The sequence below is a fragment of the Hirsutella rhossiliensis genome (assembly GCF_020360975.1).
Source record: "Hirsutella rhossiliensis strain HR02 chromosome Unknown scaffold00018, whole genome shotgun sequence".
Classification (NCBI taxonomy): Eukaryota; Fungi; Ascomycota; class Sordariomycetes; order Hypocreales; family Ophiocordycipitaceae; genus Hirsutella; species Hirsutella rhossiliensis.
In genome coordinates this window covers 634,674-651,478 of record NW_025408684.1, presented here as the reverse complement: position 1 = coordinate 651,478, position 16,805 = coordinate 634,674, and the positions used below count along the sequence as shown (strand labels likewise).

The 16,805-nt window shown below is 56.4% G+C and overlaps 7 protein-coding genes across 7 annotated transcripts; 4 read left to right on the top strand and 3 right to left on the bottom strand.

The window, feature by feature from the left end:
- Positions 1-4,395: 4,395 nt before the first annotated feature.
- Positions 4,396-6,033, top strand: HRG_10996 (guanine nucleotide exchange factor synembryn domain-containing protein; the record flags this gene model as incomplete). The annotated part of the gene is made up of 5 exons (XM_044869466.1): positions 4,396-4,432; positions 4,485-4,559; positions 4,620-4,696; positions 4,748-5,868; positions 5,928-6,033. The coding sequence occupies 5 exons, from the start codon at positions 4,396-4,398 to the stop codon at positions 6,031-6,033; spliced, it is 1,416 nt and encodes a 471-aa protein (XP_044715417.1).
- A 748-nt stretch (positions 6,034-6,781) lies between these two features.
- Positions 6,782-7,490, top strand: HRG_10995 (chromo (CHRromatin organization MOdifier) domain-containing protein; the record flags this gene model as incomplete). The annotated part of the gene is made up of 2 exons (XM_044869465.1): positions 6,782-6,858; positions 6,929-7,490. 2 exons carry the CDS (start codon positions 6,782-6,784, stop codon positions 7,488-7,490), a joined length of 639 nt encoding a protein of 212 aa, XP_044715416.1.
- Positions 7,491-7,897: 407 nt separating this feature from the next.
- Positions 7,898-8,486, bottom strand: HRG_10994 (uncharacterized protein; the record flags this gene model as incomplete). Its single annotated transcript, XM_044869464.1, has 2 exons — positions 7,898-8,310; positions 8,420-8,486. 2 exons carry the CDS (start codon positions 8,484-8,486, stop codon positions 7,898-7,900), a joined length of 480 nt encoding a protein of 159 aa, XP_044715415.1.
- Positions 8,487-10,140: 1,654 nt separating this feature from the next.
- On the top strand, positions 10,141-10,704 carry HRG_10993 (uncharacterized protein; the record flags this gene model as incomplete). The annotated part of the gene is made up of 1 exon (XM_044869463.1): positions 10,141-10,704. The coding sequence occupies one exon, from the start codon at positions 10,141-10,143 to the stop codon at positions 10,702-10,704; it is 564 nt and encodes a 187-aa protein (XP_044715414.1).
- A 513-nt stretch (positions 10,705-11,217) lies between these two features.
- HRG_10992 (acetyltransferase (GNAT) domain-containing protein) lies at positions 11,218-11,910 on the bottom strand (the record flags this gene model as incomplete). Its single annotated transcript, XM_044869462.1, has 1 exon — positions 11,218-11,910. One exon carries the CDS (start codon positions 11,908-11,910, stop codon positions 11,218-11,220), a length of 693 nt encoding a protein of 230 aa, XP_044715413.1.
- A 779-nt stretch (positions 11,911-12,689) lies between these two features.
- Positions 12,690-13,682, bottom strand: HRG_10991 (ribosomal proteins 50S-L18Ae/60S-L20/60S-L18A domain-containing protein; the record flags this gene model as incomplete). The annotated part of the gene is made up of 4 exons (XM_044869461.1): positions 12,690-12,848; positions 12,905-13,081; positions 13,145-13,329; positions 13,679-13,682. 4 exons carry the CDS (start codon positions 13,680-13,682, stop codon positions 12,690-12,692), a joined length of 525 nt encoding a protein of 174 aa, XP_044715412.1.
- A 612-nt stretch (positions 13,683-14,294) lies between these two features.
- On the top strand, positions 14,295-15,945 carry HRG_10990 (PCI domain-containing protein; the record flags this gene model as incomplete). The annotated part of the gene is made up of 6 exons (XM_044869460.1): positions 14,295-14,579; positions 14,638-14,930; positions 14,986-15,217; positions 15,270-15,331; positions 15,383-15,797; positions 15,862-15,945. 6 exons carry the CDS (start codon positions 14,295-14,297, stop codon positions 15,943-15,945), a joined length of 1,371 nt encoding a protein of 456 aa, XP_044715411.1.
- Between the last annotated feature and the right edge of the window lie 860 nt (positions 15,946-16,805).

The window sequence follows — 16,805 nt, the reverse complement described above, 5'->3', positions numbered from 1 at the left end:
AGATGTGAATAGCTTCAACGAACGTTTACGCCAATTTGAGACACCAGGCCGCCACCCGCTTGCAGCTATACAATACTGTTGCAATACGTGGCTAACGCCTTGGAAGGAGAAGTTTGTATCTTGTTTCGTTAATCAATATCGCCACTTCGGGCGTACAACGACCTCGATCGTCGAGGACTTCACTCTCATATGAAGAAGTTCCTTTGGTCCTGTACGGGCGATTTGACGACCGTTTTCCAACGATTCGAACGCTTCTGGGGCCATCAGGCTGCTCAGATCACAGCGATAGAGAATCGAAACCTCCACAAGATATCAACGTTCTCCTACAGGCGCCGTATATGCCGATCCGCGAGCGAGTATCGTCATATGCGTTAAAGCTACTAATAGATGAGCATCGCAAGATCCTCTAGACCCCGAAGTCAACGGGCCAAACCGCCGCCAGGTCAATGTCCTTGTAATTGGGCTACTAGTCGAGGGCTACCGTGCTGCCATCGAATCTTCGAGTCTATCAACACCAATACCTCCCTTACACTCGACGACTTCGACCCATTTTGGTATATTCCGATCGATACAAGCGCTCAGGGCACAAGCCCTACTCGGGCACCATACGAGCCACAAGTTATCAGGGCTAAGGGCCGCCCCAAGGGCTCACTCAACCTCGAAGAGTCACGGCGGTCAAGATCAACGCGGCGGGATCCGTCACATCACGAGATCGCTGAACGGCATGAGCGGGCTGAGGCTATACGACTGCCTCCTCCTCAACGGCACCAGCGGCGATGACGGGTACGGTAACGGCCGCGATGACTTCAACGGAACGAGGGCTGCGGCACATCGAGGAAAACGGCGATACGTACGAGGCAGGCACACGGATGCAACGGGCGTATCAACAAGCCGGGCGTCAAACGCCAGTCTCTGATGATGACGATCAGCCGGTACGGCGGGAGACCCAAGACTGCATCTTCGTCGCCGGCCTCACGGACGATGCCGCCCTTGAGGATGTATGGGATCAATTGGAATCACAGTTAGATGAAGCGGATCAGGCACGTAGTGCACTCGAAGAAGGAGGCCTGTTGTAAACACCAAAGAATAGTCTCATCAGCATAGAAAGCGCAGTACGAATAGCTTCAATTTTGGGTGCCTTATCGTTGAAGGAGAACTGTTACTACCTGGCTCTACTTATCGTAGAGAATGTGTGCATACAAATTGGCGGTATCGGCCCTCTTCGGCCGTCAGCCACAGTTAATCCACTTTTTGGGTGTACAGTTAATGAAAGTGGGTGGATAGATAACTTGGGCCTAAACAAAGGGGGAGCGCATTAAAAAGGCAGCACTGATAATTGCTGCGAGTATTCGTAAACGTGAATCACTTTGGCCCGCAAACCGCCGCTTCCCACGCAAGTTTGCTTTGCACCCGAGTCCATACATATACCTATTTATATATATATATATATATATGGACTCGGCCGTCATGGTCGTCCTCAGACGCCGTCTGTTGCCTCTGTTTTACGCTGCCGCCAATTTGACTTCCAGCTTCGGGCTTGTTGTCCATGGCAGCTCGGAGCCGACACTCGCCTCCGTCCCGGCGACGCGAGGCCAAATTCGACTCCAAGGTCGAGCCCTGACAGAGCTTTCGACATGCGGTTACCTCGACGGCAGCCCGTCAAATCCCCGGACGGCCGAACCCGGATACAAATGCCGCGTGGATCCTCAGAACGGCCTTTGGGGCTTTTGTCCTACCTCGGTGTTTGCCGCCCGCGACTGTGGCTTGGCGGGGAGTTGCGTGGACGGCTTCCGATGCACCGACGGATGCGGCATGACCCAAAGCACCGACTTGACGACCTTCACATGGTGCGTTTTGTTTGAAAAAAAAAACCCTCGAGTACAAAACGGTCGCTAACGAGATGGAGCCGGGTGTAGTAGCTCAAAACAGTTCTGCTCAACCGCGCTCTTGAATGTCGGCGTCGACCAGACGTACTCGTATATCGCCTGTGGACAGAGTCCTCGCATAGATCTGTATTTCCCGTCACCCACAGTCGAGGCGTCAACAAGAAGCTCAAAGCAGGCCACGGGTACGGCCGACTCTCCTTCTCCCAAGACGGCCGGTGACTCTCCGGCTCCTGTCACTACCCGGAACCCCGCGACAAGCAGACTGAAAACCAGTCTCCCAAGTGTAACTACCACTTCTGCTACACGACAGACTATACAGTCAGCCGCGGCCAAGGACGGTGGTTCCGGCAACCAGCCAAATAACATTGGGGCCATAATCGGAGGAGCTCTAGGCGGGCTGGCTCTCCTGTGCGGGTCAGCCAGCATACACAGCAGAGTTGCCTGGCTGAGCAGCAAACTGTATATCTATAAACTATACCATATACAGACGGTGTCTATGAATTGTTTCCGACACGAGCTCAAGGGACGTCCGTCAATGAGCGCGAACGCAGTACGACAACCGGGCCTTTCGAAATGCGGTTTCTCGATGGCTGAGAAATGAGCGAAGCGTGATTCCTGTCAGTCTACCTTGAGAAGACATCTTTCTGGCCAGTGCTCAAAAGACTGTACCCGAGGTGGTCCGCAGTCATGAAATGCCATGTTTGCTTTCGAAAGCGCGCTTTCGAGCCCGCAGAAGTCGAATCGGGTTTCTCTCAAACCATTATACCAGGCCATAGTGGAGCGAGCTTCGGCGATTGCATGACTGGTGCGTGTTACAAATGTCTGCTTCCCTTTTTGCGAGATTTCCACTGACGACAATCTCATAGATGCCCATAGGACGCAGACCAACACGCTCACGGGGAGCAGACAACCAACATGTGCCCCAAAGGCGCAGGTGAAGATGATGAGCCGCTCCGTCGCTGCGGATAGTTTGACGCATTTTGGTCTGGTCGAGTTCGCTGAGCTTCAATGCTCTTCGCGGTGGCCTTGGTCGGGAAGGCAATAGTGGATTTACCTCTTTTTGATAAGCCCCGTGGGTGACGTCGGCAAGGCGGGAGGATGATTCTTGGTGATGATACCTTCGTTGCTGGGTGAATACTAGGACGTCGGCAAGGGCGGGAGGATGATTCTCGGTGATGATACCGTCGTTGGTGTTGAATGGACAACTGAGCGTCGCCAGAACAGAAGCATGATTCTCGGTGATGATACTGTCGTTGGCGTTGGACGAACACCAGACCCGTTCACTCGCTCCACGAGGGGGGCCGTGCAAAAGATACCCCGGGCTGCTTCAGCTAGGCTGGCTTCCACGTGGTTCTTGTCAATGAGGATGCCCAAAATCTCCAAATATGAACACGTCGGAGGTCCTGTTTCTGTGGCTCCGAGAGATTGAATCTTGCTCCGAGATCCGTGGTGTCAATAGCACCGCCATATTCGAGGGGCAAAAGAGATGCCTGTGCGTGTTATAAAGGTTGCCCGGCTCCGACAGCGCAACAAACAGAATGTGTTCCGAGGGTTGGTAACGCCGCCCTTTGTTCCTCATCCCCCGGAGACGGCAACGCCATGGCAGGCCTGGCTGCTCCCAATCGGAGTCTTATCATCGTAGGCAGGGCCTGCTCTTCCGATTCATCGATACAAACATTTTCTCGCCCAATGTAGGATCCTGAAAGGTCTCATCCGTCGTGCTCGAGATTCGTAGATGAGGTTCGTAGGGGTTTGTTTTGGGCAGATTCTGACGTGCCAGGTTCCCCCTCCCGTCCTGGGAGTACCTGGTACTTCGCACTTCGTACAGCTGGCGGGGATTCCTCGGATTTTCTTGGGGGTTTACGAATACCGAGTCAGCAGGGTAATTCTCACAGTACATCCCGAATTTTACAAGCTCGATTGAAGTGATACTCGTCACGCCTTTTCATGAGGGGACCCGATCAATACTAAAGCCCTACCAAGCAAGGCCTCGTATTGTTGGCCCTGGCTTTTGAGAGAGCTGAAAAGTATGGAGAGGGACGTGGTAGTATTACGGAGTACGGAGTACCTTAATTTGTATCGGCTACCTAATACCCACCTACCTTAGGTACCTGGCCTTAGTCCTCCCTGACACGGCACGACCGATGACCAACCGCCCCCCTCACTAGCATGTAGGTACCGAGATACGGTACCCAACTAGCGGTAGAGGCGTCCCGTCCCATGTCTAAGTCTCAACCTTGGAAGAGGGACCAAACAATGGCCACCTTCACCGCGTTCTCCCCGCCCCCCAGCTCGACTCGAGCCCATGGCAACAGACTCGACACATCTCTCGGCTTCCTTCTCGAAGAGATATCTTTCCGCGGCTCCTCGCATCTGTCTTGCTCGGGCATCTCGGCCGGGAGTACCCGCAACTGCTCGGCGCGCACTTCATGCCCCGACTCTCGTCTCCCTTGCCGACTTCTCAGCTGTGCTCCACGCCGCCTGCACTGGCCTTCAGGACAGCTCCGCCATGGCCTCGTCAGAAATAGGCACTGCTACTGGCCCCGGTCAGTCCATCGACGCCACGACTCACGGGCGCTCGTCGCTAACCATCTCCAGCCAAGCTCAAAGCTGTAACGGATCTGGTTGAGAAGCTCACCAACGATCTTGACAACGTCACCCTTCTTCCCGACGGTTGGTCCCATCCTCGCAGGCTCAGCCATGGACCAATCAGCATGCTCACAGCCTGTCCAGACCGCATCAGTGCCCTAGAAGAGCTCAAGATTTACGGCAGAGACCCAAACGACGCCGACCCCATCTTCACCAAGGATGTAAGTCGGCCCGGTCGGCCACCGTCTTCTCTCATACTAAACCAAGCTCAGGGCATCTCCATGTTACTCCGTCATGGCTTCTACAGTCCGTCTAGTGAAACTGCGCGGGCGGCTCTGAGGGTCTTGGCAAACGCCATGCTGCTCAAGCCCGAGACTCGTCAGACGTTCGTCGACCTGGGATTTGCCCCAAGGGCTTGTAGCGAGCTCAAGGTTGACAGCTGGGACAACGAGTTTCTGGTTTCCCGCATTCTCTTCATCTCCACCTACGGCACCAGTCTCGATCTGCCCGATCTCATTGAGAACCACCGGCTGGCTGACCATATTGTTGAGAATGTGAGCCGCCACGCAAAGACCTTGTCCAACAAGGCCAAGGCCAAGGATGACCCCATGGAGGGAATGGCGCTCGGAGAGACATTGAAGCTCATGTTCAACGTGTCTCACTTTTGCAAAGACAAAGTTTCCTGCTTTACTGCCACCGTTCCTCATGTGGTTGCGCTGCTTTGGAAACAGGATGTCTCCGACGAAAACCCTCTTGATCCTCCGTTTGGCCCGCTTGTCAACGCGCTCTACAACCTCGATTTCGAGGCTGACAAAAGCCGGGCTTCTCTTTTTCCCAAGAGCGAACCTACCAAGGTCTCTTCCAGGCTCGTGTCTCTTTTGGACTTGTCGATGAAGGCGTACGGCGACAACGAGCTTGAAAACAACGTGACGCCCCTGGTGGGCTTAATTGGCAGGGTTTACGAAAACGCCCCGCCGGCGGTGCGGCAGTTCTTGGAAGAAGCGATACTTCCGTCCGCCGAAGATCGGCAGGCTGTCCTGGGGCGTGGAGAAACGCTGTCCGCCAGGCTTCTCAAGAACTCGACGAATCCACTGACTCCTGCACTGAGGGATGGTATTTCGCATCTCTTCTTTGACCTTTCGGGCAGGGATGCGTCAAAGTTTGTGGAGAACGTTGGGTACGGGTTTGCATCGGGCTTCCTCTTCCAGAACAACGTTCCTGTTCCGGCATCTGCGTCGGAAGCGTTCAGCACGGGTGACGACGCTGGGGCTCAGAAGCTGGTCAATCCAATCACTGGACAGTTCCTCGATAAAGAAAACCCCGCCGAGGGGCCAGAAATGTCCCAAGAGGAAAAGGAGCGAGAGGCCGAGCGATTGTTCGTGCTTTTTGAGAGGTGCACAGTCATCGAGTCTTACGTCCCGAGCGTGACAATGCTAACGTACGTGTCCTCAGGCTAAAGCAGCTTGGCATCATGGACATACAAAATCCGGTGGAACAGGCAGTTCAAGAGGGGAAGTTCCGCGAGCTGGACGACGATGAGGTTGAAGAGGTCGATTGAGCACCGAGCGTTGCGCTGCGTAGCCATGGACTCTCGCCTGGGTGGCCCACGACGATATCGAGCTGCGGACGCATATGTCGGGTTATATGCAAGGGACTCTTGATACTATTGAAGGGGAAGGGTTCATCTACGATAGCGCAGGAGTCTTCTGATCAAATTCGTCAAGGAAGGAATGGGAAAGCAGGATGGATCGGATCCGACGACGACGAGGGTGCCTGATACCCAGAAAAAAAGCGAGCGCTTCTATGAAGAACTGCGAGCACGAAGAATAGATCAAAGATGAATTTGTCACAGCCGGGTTACCATTCACCGAGCACGATGGCCGAGACACGGTTCTCTCATGCAGCTGGCGTGCCAGCCCGTTGCAGCTGGCAAGGCCAAATGTTCTGGCTGGTGGACATGGCAAGGGTGAAATGACTGGGACTCGGCACCGGATCAACTAGAGTCGAGAATGTGGCTTTACATGCCAACCTTGCTCAGTGGTTGATGCCACTTGAAAACCCTATCGACTCTGTTCTCGGTTCCTTCTCGACGCTAGGCCAACTTTGACCCCTTCTCGCACAACTCCAAAGGCCTTGCAGCAACACCCATCGTGACCCTGACAGCGCGTGCACGCTCCAACCGTTTCACGCCAACGCTTTATTCCAGGTCGCTGCTGGTCGCCTGCTGCTCGGCTGCAAGCTTTTCCGTCAAGTCTGCGCACCGTTGCGCACCAGCGGAATCGTTTCACCGACCAAGCTGAACCGCCATGGCACCGCCATCACCCGGGAAGACTTCCGTCTTCCTCGGTCGCGAGACCCTGATGGACCGTGATGAAGTCGACAAGTGAGCCCTTGACTGCGTTTCCTCTCCCATGGTGACAGAGCTCTTGATTTCTGATGAACGGGGTACCTAGGATTCGTCACAGCATTGAGCTCGAAGCGGATGCTCTCGCGGCAGCAACCCTCCGAGACTGGGACGGCTCGAGCAGCGATGGCGAGGCAATAGGCAGCCCGGCGATCGAAGGCGCCGAGCTGGAGCAGCAAGGCTCGGGGCGAGGCAGCAGCAACCCTCAAGAGCCAGCGTCTCCCGCCCCAAAGAGGCCGCGAGGCAGGCCGCGAGGCAGGCCGCGCCGCACAGAGACGCCACGAGTCAAGGGGGAGACTCGTGGTCGCCGGCGCTCGAGCAGGATCCGTTCGGTCGCTGCACCGCCCGCGTCGTCGCCCGCAACACCCAAGCTGAGGCCCCGCGAGACCAAGAAGAAGGCACCTGCGGCAGCGGCCGCCACTGCCGGCAAGGAATGGGAGATTGAGCGCATCGTCGACTCGCGCATCGAGGCCGAAACCCTGAAGCACTTTTACCTGGTTAAGTGGAGGGGGTTCGATGCAAAGCACAACACGTGGGAGTCCAAGAAGAACTTGGACGGGTGCTCCGACGCCATTGTCGCGTACGAGCGGTCCATGAGGACGGGCAGCTAGGCTTGCCGGCGAGATACCTTTCTGCACCTGAGCATTGAGGGATGAACTGCGTCGGGCCTTGCGTGTTCGAGGCTGCAAAGTTGACTTGCTCATGGGGAGAAGGGGCTAAAGGGCCTGTACGGGGGACTCTCAAAGACGATGTTTGCTCGTGAACAAGGGCTCGGTGCCAGCACACATCAGGATGGCCGACTTGATGGGACTAATAAGAGACGACGGAGAAGAGATTTCCCATAGTTTACACGATCGCAACATGAAGCTTTCAGCCCCCGGGTTGCATTCAATTGGTCAGTGACAGACATAAGCGTCGCCTGTCGCCTATGCTTTCCCCTTCCATATTGATTAGCTTTTCCATACAAAGAAGGGTCTCGTCCTCGCATGGATTATATGTGCCCCAGCCATCCATGCCATCACGCATTGGCGAGAAAGGTCGAGAGGCCCAGCACCGTCCCGACCAGGGGAAAGAGTCCCCGCGCAAGGTTCATGAGAGACCAGGTATCGATCAGGTCGGGCACCGCGGCGGCGGCGGGGCCATCGGGCGCATCGGCGGCGGCCTTGTGAAGCGCGGCGTTGGTGTTGCTCATACAGGTCAGGGTAAATGGCACGATGGAGAGGACGGCGGCGGCGGCGGCGGCGAAACCGGCCCAGCGACCGCCGCGAGCAGAGACGTCGTAGGCGGCGTAGGCGTACGACAGGGCGACGACGGAGGCGACCTTGGGCATGATGCTCGAGCCGCGGGCGTAGAGCTCGGACCAGACCTTGGCGGTCGTCTGCGGGACGGCCTTGGCGGCAGGGGCCGCGACAGAGAAGGAAACGATGGCACCTGCGATTGGGGGTAAAAGGGAGAACAAAGGAGGGGCGTGATTTGATGAGCTCGTCCACGACTGGCCGTGTGTTTTGTGCAACAGGGTGAGTGGACAGTCAAGACGTACCCGAAGCCCACGCAGAGCCGACGATGCCGGTCGCGACGGCGATGAGTGGCGGTCCTGAGAACTGCATCTTTGCTTCTTTTCTGGTTCCCTTTTGCTGTGTCTTCTGCTGTGTCAATTCTTCTGCTGGAGTAGAGGGCAAAGAGAGTTGAGAGCTGATGATTGGTTATATGATCCGGAAGGGTTTGTATGTTCCGAGGCCGTTTCTTGAGACGGACCCCTTTGGCAGTGCGGAGGGAACCCGTAGGGCGCTTACAGGGAAGTTGTCCAATAACTACTAAATGCCGTGCTTTTAGCGGTACTTGAGCTCACTAGGTATATATACTATCTTAGTACGTAAGGTACCTACCTACCTAGGTAGTGACGCTCACTACCTACCTGGTATATAATAAGTCTCGCCAGCCATGTCGATAGTACCTAGGTAGGTACTAGTAGTGGTACTTATCGCTCCGTGGTAATAATCGCCGTTACTTAACTTTGCTGTGGGCTTCCGACATCTCTTCCTTTGGCAGTGCCAAGGAGCCTGGCCACCAAATACCGAGGGCCACGTGATCGATTTCAGGCCAACCTCCTCAGCTGCCCGAGCTGAAGCTTTCTTCTTTCGAATGGCGACAATGCAAGCACCCTCAGCCTCTCCAACTCGTCAATTGAAGCCAACAGACCCTCGGAAGCGAGCGCCATCGAGCTCTGTTGCCCGACATGGCAGTGCCAATCGGATGACGGTGGGCCAGCCGTCCGGAGCAGGCAAGCAAGCAGCGACCGGCCGTTCACGGTCGGCATCGATGGTCGCCTCCGCCCGGCTGAACGTTCATGGCCATTCTGCGCCCTCTCGGTAGTTGAAACCCAAGCCCCCTCTCAACCTCACACAGCCAACCCGGGTCTCGGAGATTTCTGAGTCGTGTGCTGCTGGAGGCTCATTGGCCTGCGAGGGCCGTGCTGGCTTGCTCGGTCTGCACGCCCGACATGGCAAAGAACTTGTTCGTGACTGCCTAGGTACAGTATGAACTTGCGGCTGTAAAGAGCTCCATACTGGACCGACGCAATCATGACGTACAGTGCCGATTCCACCGAAACACCGGCTCATGTCTCTCCATTTAAGTGCACTGAATCGAGCCCAATAGGGCTATCCGAACCTACTTCGTCTGTTTCCCTCCCGGTTGAGACAGGACGTCGATCGCGGCTGCAGAAGCAGCCGACGGTGTCAGCAAACGCCGTCTCCTGCCTGCAGCCACGTTTCAACCAACAGGTTGCAGCGCCGTGGATAGAGGAGCACAAAGATTTCCGTCCTGCAGAAGTCTCGATATGCAGACTGGGGTGCGGGTTGGACAACTCGTCTGATCCCAGAGATGCGGTGTGACACGGTTTTCAGCCCCAACGTCAACATGCGTTCGTACTCCAGCCCTGTTTCCATGGCATCCCGAGACAAAGCAAGGAGATTTGCATAGAGACTCAGACCATTCACTTCCCCCGCTCCTCCTCCTCCTCTTCCCCCTCCTCTTCCTCCTCCATGTACTGTACCTACTTGTTCACTTCCCCCCTGAGCTTGGAGGTGATGCTCGATGACTAGGGTATAAGAGAAGTCCTTACGTACTGACTGTCTATCAGAGAGTTCACCATTCAACATTCAACCAAGCAGCCCCTGTGACCGAAACCACCTCCAGAGCCTCTTACAAACTTGCCCTCGTGCGAGTCAAAGACGAAGAAATTCACTCCCGACGCCCGTCATGTACATCTCGCGACTGGTTTTGCCCGCGGCCCTGCTCTGGGCTACGGAAGCCGTGGCGCGCGGCCCGAAGCCCGGAGCACATATCGAGACCTGCTATGAGGGCGAATCGTCTTCCCTCCACTGCTACAGCGGCCAAGACGATACCCCGCAAGACGTAGACATCAACGACATCACAACCGTCGCCAAGGCCCTCCGAGACTACGGCCGCGAGGTCGAGGGCGGCCGCCTTTTCACCATGACGGCCGAGAATGCCCCCGACTGCGCCGAGTGGGACATTTTCAACCACCAGACCGTCCTGGCTCTTGCCAAGCACATCGACTCCAAGAAGAACTCGTCGGTGCTCTTCGAGGACATTGCGCGGACAATCGACGGCGGTCCGTCGGCCTCTGACGAGGACAAGAAGGGGGCCATTGTCGGCTGCTTGTCCAGCGGCGGCTCCCTCGGTGTTCTGGTCAACGAGACGGACCCCGCCTACCACTCGCACGAGTATGAGAAGCCGGGCTATACCACCGAGGGTATTGTCATCAAGATTGTCTCCAACGTTCGCAAATTCGACCTGTAAGGCGCCTCGCCACTCCGCCTTTTTTCTTACCTCCCAATTCACCCACTTTGCCCTCCATTTTTAAGTTGGCAAGATGAACCTGGTATTTGTGTGTTTGAAGAGCCCCCTTTTCGGTTCCGAGACGTGTGTGTGTTGTGTGCGAGAGGCAAGGACGGAGAAGACATCGGCACTGGCGAGTCTGTTTCCCTGTGATGGAGCCCAAATACTTCGTCGGTGGTGGATGGAGAGCAGTCACTTGTTCTGGTCAAAGGGCCCGCTGGGGCTGAATGAATGAGAACTCTCAGTTATCTAAGCCGGAAGAAATCCATGTATCCTACTCAATCAAATGTACAGTCCACATCGCAAGCCCTCTCTGCCATGCAGTCGAGATCTATGCGAAGGAAACCCGGCTCACTCGCCGCTGCGTCGAGGAAATCTCACCACTGTCGTTATGTGTCTGGTGGCCAGACCTTTAACGGGTCCTCCTGGCCATCTTGCATCCCCCCTCTGCCTCGTTCTCCTGGATAGATAGCCTCAGTGGCCGGGCCGACGGGCCACGTAGGCGTACAGCGTGGCCGTCGTGTCCGGATCCCGCAAGTCGGGCTCCTCCCAGACCTTGACGAGCTCCAGCTTGCACTTGTCGAGGACCCTCTGGCTACCACTGTTGGCATCGAGCGTGACGGCGACGATGCACTCGCGTGCCGAGCCGTCCCCACCGCCGACGGCATCGACGGTGCTCCGCTCCACCCGCAGCTCAGGGACGGGGACCCGCGGCAGCGCCCACCAGGCATCCAGGAGGGCGGCGAGGAACTCGGTCGCGTAGCCATGGCCCCAGAACTCGCGCCGCAGCATGTACCCGAGGACGGGCCAGCCGAGCCCCCCCCCGCACGTCCTGTGGCAGCCGCCGACGCCCACCATCTCGCCCGTGTCGGCCAGGCAGATGGCAAAGTCGTACTGGGCGTCGGCCTCGGGGGCCAGCCGCCGCGCCAGCCGCTCCCGCGACCACGCTTCGTCGCGGTCCGGCGCGCCCTGCGACGTCCAGGTCATCACCTCGGGCTGCGACCGCATCGCGTGCCACGCCGCCAGGTCGCTCGCCAGCGTCCGCCGCAGCACCAGCCGCGCCGTCCGTATCTCGGGTCGGCTGGCGAGCGGCGGCAGCGGGGATGCCGGCAGCGTCGTCGACACCGTGGTCCATTCCAAAGGCGCGGGCGGATGAGGGGGATGCATCAGGTCCTTTGTCGTCGTCGTTTGTCTTGGACAGCTCGGCTCTGGTGGAGAAGACGGACGGATAAGTGCCTCGAGATGACCACCAAGTAGACGAGAGCAACCTTTGTAAGCCACGCGGCACGAATGCGATTGCTAGAGCTGGATTCACTTTAGCCCACATGTTCAGCGAGTGTCGACAGTCAACCCACCGCCCCCAATCTCACCGACGAGGAGTGAGTCACATGGAGTGTTCTCGAGGCATGTGCGGGTGAACCGAGGCCCCGTCAAATACCTTTATTACACAAATGCGCTACCAGCTACTGATATCCTCAGGGTGCCATCTCGTATGGGGCGTCCAGCTCCTATTTAAGCTTTTACTCTCACCTCTCGGCGCATCAAGGCATCAACATTGCGCTGTTGCCAGCTTCATCGTGACAATAGTATTCATCTCGGTAGCACACACCCTCCCGCAGCTATGGGGACCAGCGCGTTCAAAGCAGGCCCTTTCTTCACATTGGCACGCCTTCCAGCATTACCCGGGTCGTAGGCTCAGGTCAGACCAAGTTGCTCATCTCTACCGAGATCCTTTCCGTCGACCAAGTCTAGCACACGCGCAGGCTGTCAAGACCGCACGGGAGGAAGAATCACACGGGCTGCTTTACCATCACGCAGTTCCAGACGCTCGAGGTTTTTTTCTTCATTCGCTGCCCGTTGCATCAGGCCAATGCAGTTGATATTTCCATGATCCGTAGTAAACACCCGCAGAACCTTGCCCAACCGTTCTCGAAACCCGAAACATTCTAAGCGAAGGTGGATGGCCGCTGCGCGCTGAACAGTTTCTGGTTGGAGCCTTTGCTGATGCGGTGGGGAAGAGGGAATTTCAGGTTCTTGGTGACGAGCTGCTTGATATAAGGTCGCTTGATGTCCTCGGTCTTCTCGAGCTCGACAACGCGGAGGATCTGTCTCACGTCAGTCAACAGCTGCTTCCGAGAGCGTCACCTGGTCTTGCACTTACGTGGATCGACCTGAAGCGAGCACGGTGGCGGGCAGCCATGTCGGCGTACAGAGACTCGACGGCGTCGACTCGCGACATCTCACGGTACTCCTTGTACATGTTGTGGGTACCGGAGCGTGAATCGTAGCGAAGCCAGACGCCAAAGTTCTTGACCTTCTGGGGGTGCTTCTCGTGCAGCTATGTCCATAGTGAGCCGTCCGTCGATCAACGTGCTTTAGCGCCGGCTCGGGTGCTGCATACCGTCTTGACGCTGACAATCTCGCCAGTGGCCTTCTTGACCTTCCGCAGACCTCGCAAGAAGTACCAGAATCTGGACTTGGCGACCGTCGTGTTGGGCGCGAAGATGGTCATCCGGTACATGTCCGGAGTAGGGTTGGCCTCGGTGGGCAGATGGCGCCCAATGACCTCATATTCCTGAAGACGACCTATGATAAGAACCGTGTTAGACGTCTGAAGCAGAGCGAGAGATGAGACGAGCGCGGAGGCCAAGTCCACGTATGTCGCGATCGAGAGCCCCTGGAAGATGTGTGCCCTTGCGAGGTTCAAGCGACGAGTTTTCAATCATAGTCTGGGGGCTGTAAGGGCAATGCGTGCAAAGATCCGCTTGAGCGCTGTCTGCGAGTATAGATCTTGGCCGTACGCTGATTCGAGGCTGGCCATTGCATAGTTTCGTAACGCGCTGATCGAATGGAGAAGGCATCGACGATTCGTTCCGAAAGCGAGGGCGGGATTGTCGAAGCGGACGGCAGCGAGAAGCAAGAAAAACAGACTTACCCATCTGTTCCCTCTGTCAGTGTCTGTCCCGCTGAGTATTTCCCTTTGGCAACTTACGGTGACGGTGGTCAGTGTCTTCGACGGCTGGCGAAGGTTGAGGAGTTGTCCAAGTTGCAGCCAGAGACGCAACGATAATTTTTGTGCGCGCAGGGTGGGGAGGGTTGGTCGGTCGGTACGAAAGAAGGTACTCGCTGGTCGCAGGGCTTGGGCCCCAGCAGCGATTGGCTGAGGAGGAACGGGGAGAGCCCCACCCGCTGACAAGGCACAATCACGTGCGTTATCACACTTTATCTTAGCTCGCCGAGCCCGACAGTACTTTCTGTAAGTACCTACCTACCTAAGCAAGCTACCGGCGCCCAATTTGAGCGCTCATCACGAAGGCACGCGGTACGTACATTTCACCTCGACATGTTCATCAACCCGCCTCGCCTGCTCCGAAAGGGACTCGTCGAATAATCTAGACAAGACAGTGCAACTCAGTCAGTAAATCGACGCCGACTGCTCGTCAATAATTCTGCTCGCCACAGTTTCACGACTGCAGCGCTGAGCCGGTGAGCGCTGTGCCTGGGCCATTGTCCGCGGCAGGCCGCAGTGAGGCCTTTGCCAGTCAGACACGATGAACGAGCTCTTCGACGACTTCGCCAAGGCGTATGCCATGCAAAATGGCTATGTGCTTGCGCAGACACTGTCCCCAGTTCCACCGCCTGATGATCCTCACAGGCTGAGGGGAATCTGGCAAAGCTCAAACTCTCACAGCGCCAAGAGCGACATTAGGCACTTCATCAAGACACAAACATCGTACCGCAGAGGCCTGGAACACGACGAGATCAACGGGTGGGTGGAGGTGTACGTGGTGTATTGGAAAGCTGTCGGCGAGATTCTTGCAGGCGAGAATGGAAAAGTTAGTCACCGCCAGCCTACAGGACGATGAAGAGCCAGCTCCTAACTCAAAAGCTCAGTCATCATGGACCAGGGTGTACGAGTCTTGGAGAGACCTCACCTCGATGCTGATTCGAGGATACAACAACCACGGCTTTGAGGCCTGGACCATCCCGACCTTGTACATGGTGGGAAAGTACCTCAGACTCTTCGCCATCAAGTCCGACGACGAACGCAGCCGTACCAACGCAGACCCTTCCGGCGGCGCCGCGATTATGCAAGATGACTTTGACCCAGAAGCGGAGAAACAGGCGCAGTTGAGAGACTGTGAACAGCATCTAAAGCGCATCTTCACGCTGTGCCTCAACGACAGGTAAGGGCTGCGCAGGACACTCCTGCAAGAGCCAGCTAACTGACAGTGACGATAGAGCGCCCCTAGAGGAGTCGCGGAAATGGGGAATCTACTTCGTCATCAACCTGCTCTTCAAAACGTACTTCAAGCTCAACTCGGCCTCGCTGTCCAGGACAATTCTCAAGACTCTAGCAGTCTACAACGACAAGGGAGACATGCCTCCTCTGGAAAGCTTCCCCAAAGCCCAAAGAGTGACGTTCAAATACTACGAGGGCGTGCTTTTCTTTCTTGAGGAGAACTACGTACAGGTAGCTTCTTGCTTCGATCGACTGTCGACAAGTGGCTGACGCATGGCTCTAGGCCGAGAAGCACCTCGTCGAGGCGTGGCGGCTTTGTCACAAGGGTGGCAAGGCCAACCTGGAGTATGTGCGGCCAAGGCAACTACGGCGTGTGGTGATGCTGACGCTTGTCAGGCGCATTTTGACATATCTCATTCCCTGCAGGCTGCTGACGAGCCACGTGCTTCCGACCAAGAGTCTTTTGGAGCCGTACCCTCGTCTCCAGCAGCTGTTCCTCCCTCTGGCACAATGCATCAGACGGGGCGAATTGAGGACATTCGACGTGGCCCTGCAAGAGCGCGAGGATGAGTTGGTCAAACGACGCATTTACCTGACCCTCGAGCGTGGGCGTGACATTGCTCTCCGTAACCTTTTACGCAAAGTCTTCATCGCAGGAGGATTCGACGAACCTAAGGAACCGAACACGGCGCCGGTTCGGCGCACCCGCGTGCCCGTGGCGGAATTCCGGGCTGCCATCTGCATGGGCAGCGGCGGAGAGCTGGTAGACCCGGACGAGGTTGAGTGTCTGCTGGCCAATATGATCTACAAGGTCGGTACAGTGTAACAAGATGCACACAGGACAATGAGTCACTAACGCAGGTCGTCGTATTTAGGACCTCATGAAAGGCTACGTCGCACGAGAGCGCGGCATCGTTGTGCTCTCCAAGAAGGGTGCCTTCCCAGGAACCGGCGTGTGAGCCCAGGCCGTGCCAGGTACGAGATGGGAGATGATGCAGAGCAGCAGCACCACTTGGGGCCATCGGTGGCTAACGATGGGCCGGCAGGACAAAACTGCACGGGCCTAACCTTGGCTTGAGTCTTGGTGAAATGGCTCCAGTGACAACCTGTTTCGCTGCACGATGAGGAGCCGCTACCCTCCCGCACTTTCTCACGCCTCCCCTTTGGCGACCATGACACCAGTCCGCCTCGTCCGACATCATGTGCACACGGTGCGATGCTTGCTTTTTATCTGCATCCAACCATCTTCTTGCTACTGTTGCCCCTGGTATTTGTCAATCCACCCACACCTCGGCTTAGTGACTCACTTTTTCGGGCAGGCTCTTCCTTTTGGAAAGAGAGTCCTTTTGGGAGGAGAACAAGGCGGAAGGGGGAAAAGAAGTAATATCGCATCAGATCGCCTTGGTTCCGGACCGGAGGAAGACAGGGGTTCCCTTCAGCGGGACGGCGAATGGTGCAATGTGCGCGAGTTACTCACCCCTGCTGCGCTGTTTGGCTGGCCGCGTGGGTCACGGTTCACGTCAAGGTTCACGCTCAATTCAACTTCACAGGATTTGCTCTCCACTGGTTTTTCTTTTCCTCTGATCCCTTTTTCTTCCTTTGTGGAGGATCGGAGGGCGACATGTCAAGATGCGTGCAGCACGTTGCACTAAATATCCATTGCACGGCGTTGGGTTCGCTCTTGAATGCCTCCCAACTCCCACTGCTCACGTATATTTCTATATGCTTCAAGGCCTCTGCCGAGAAGTCCAAGTTTTCACCCAAAAGCAGTCCCGTCTCTTTTCCTCGAAGCGCGGGTTGAGAAGAGTAATGGTACAAG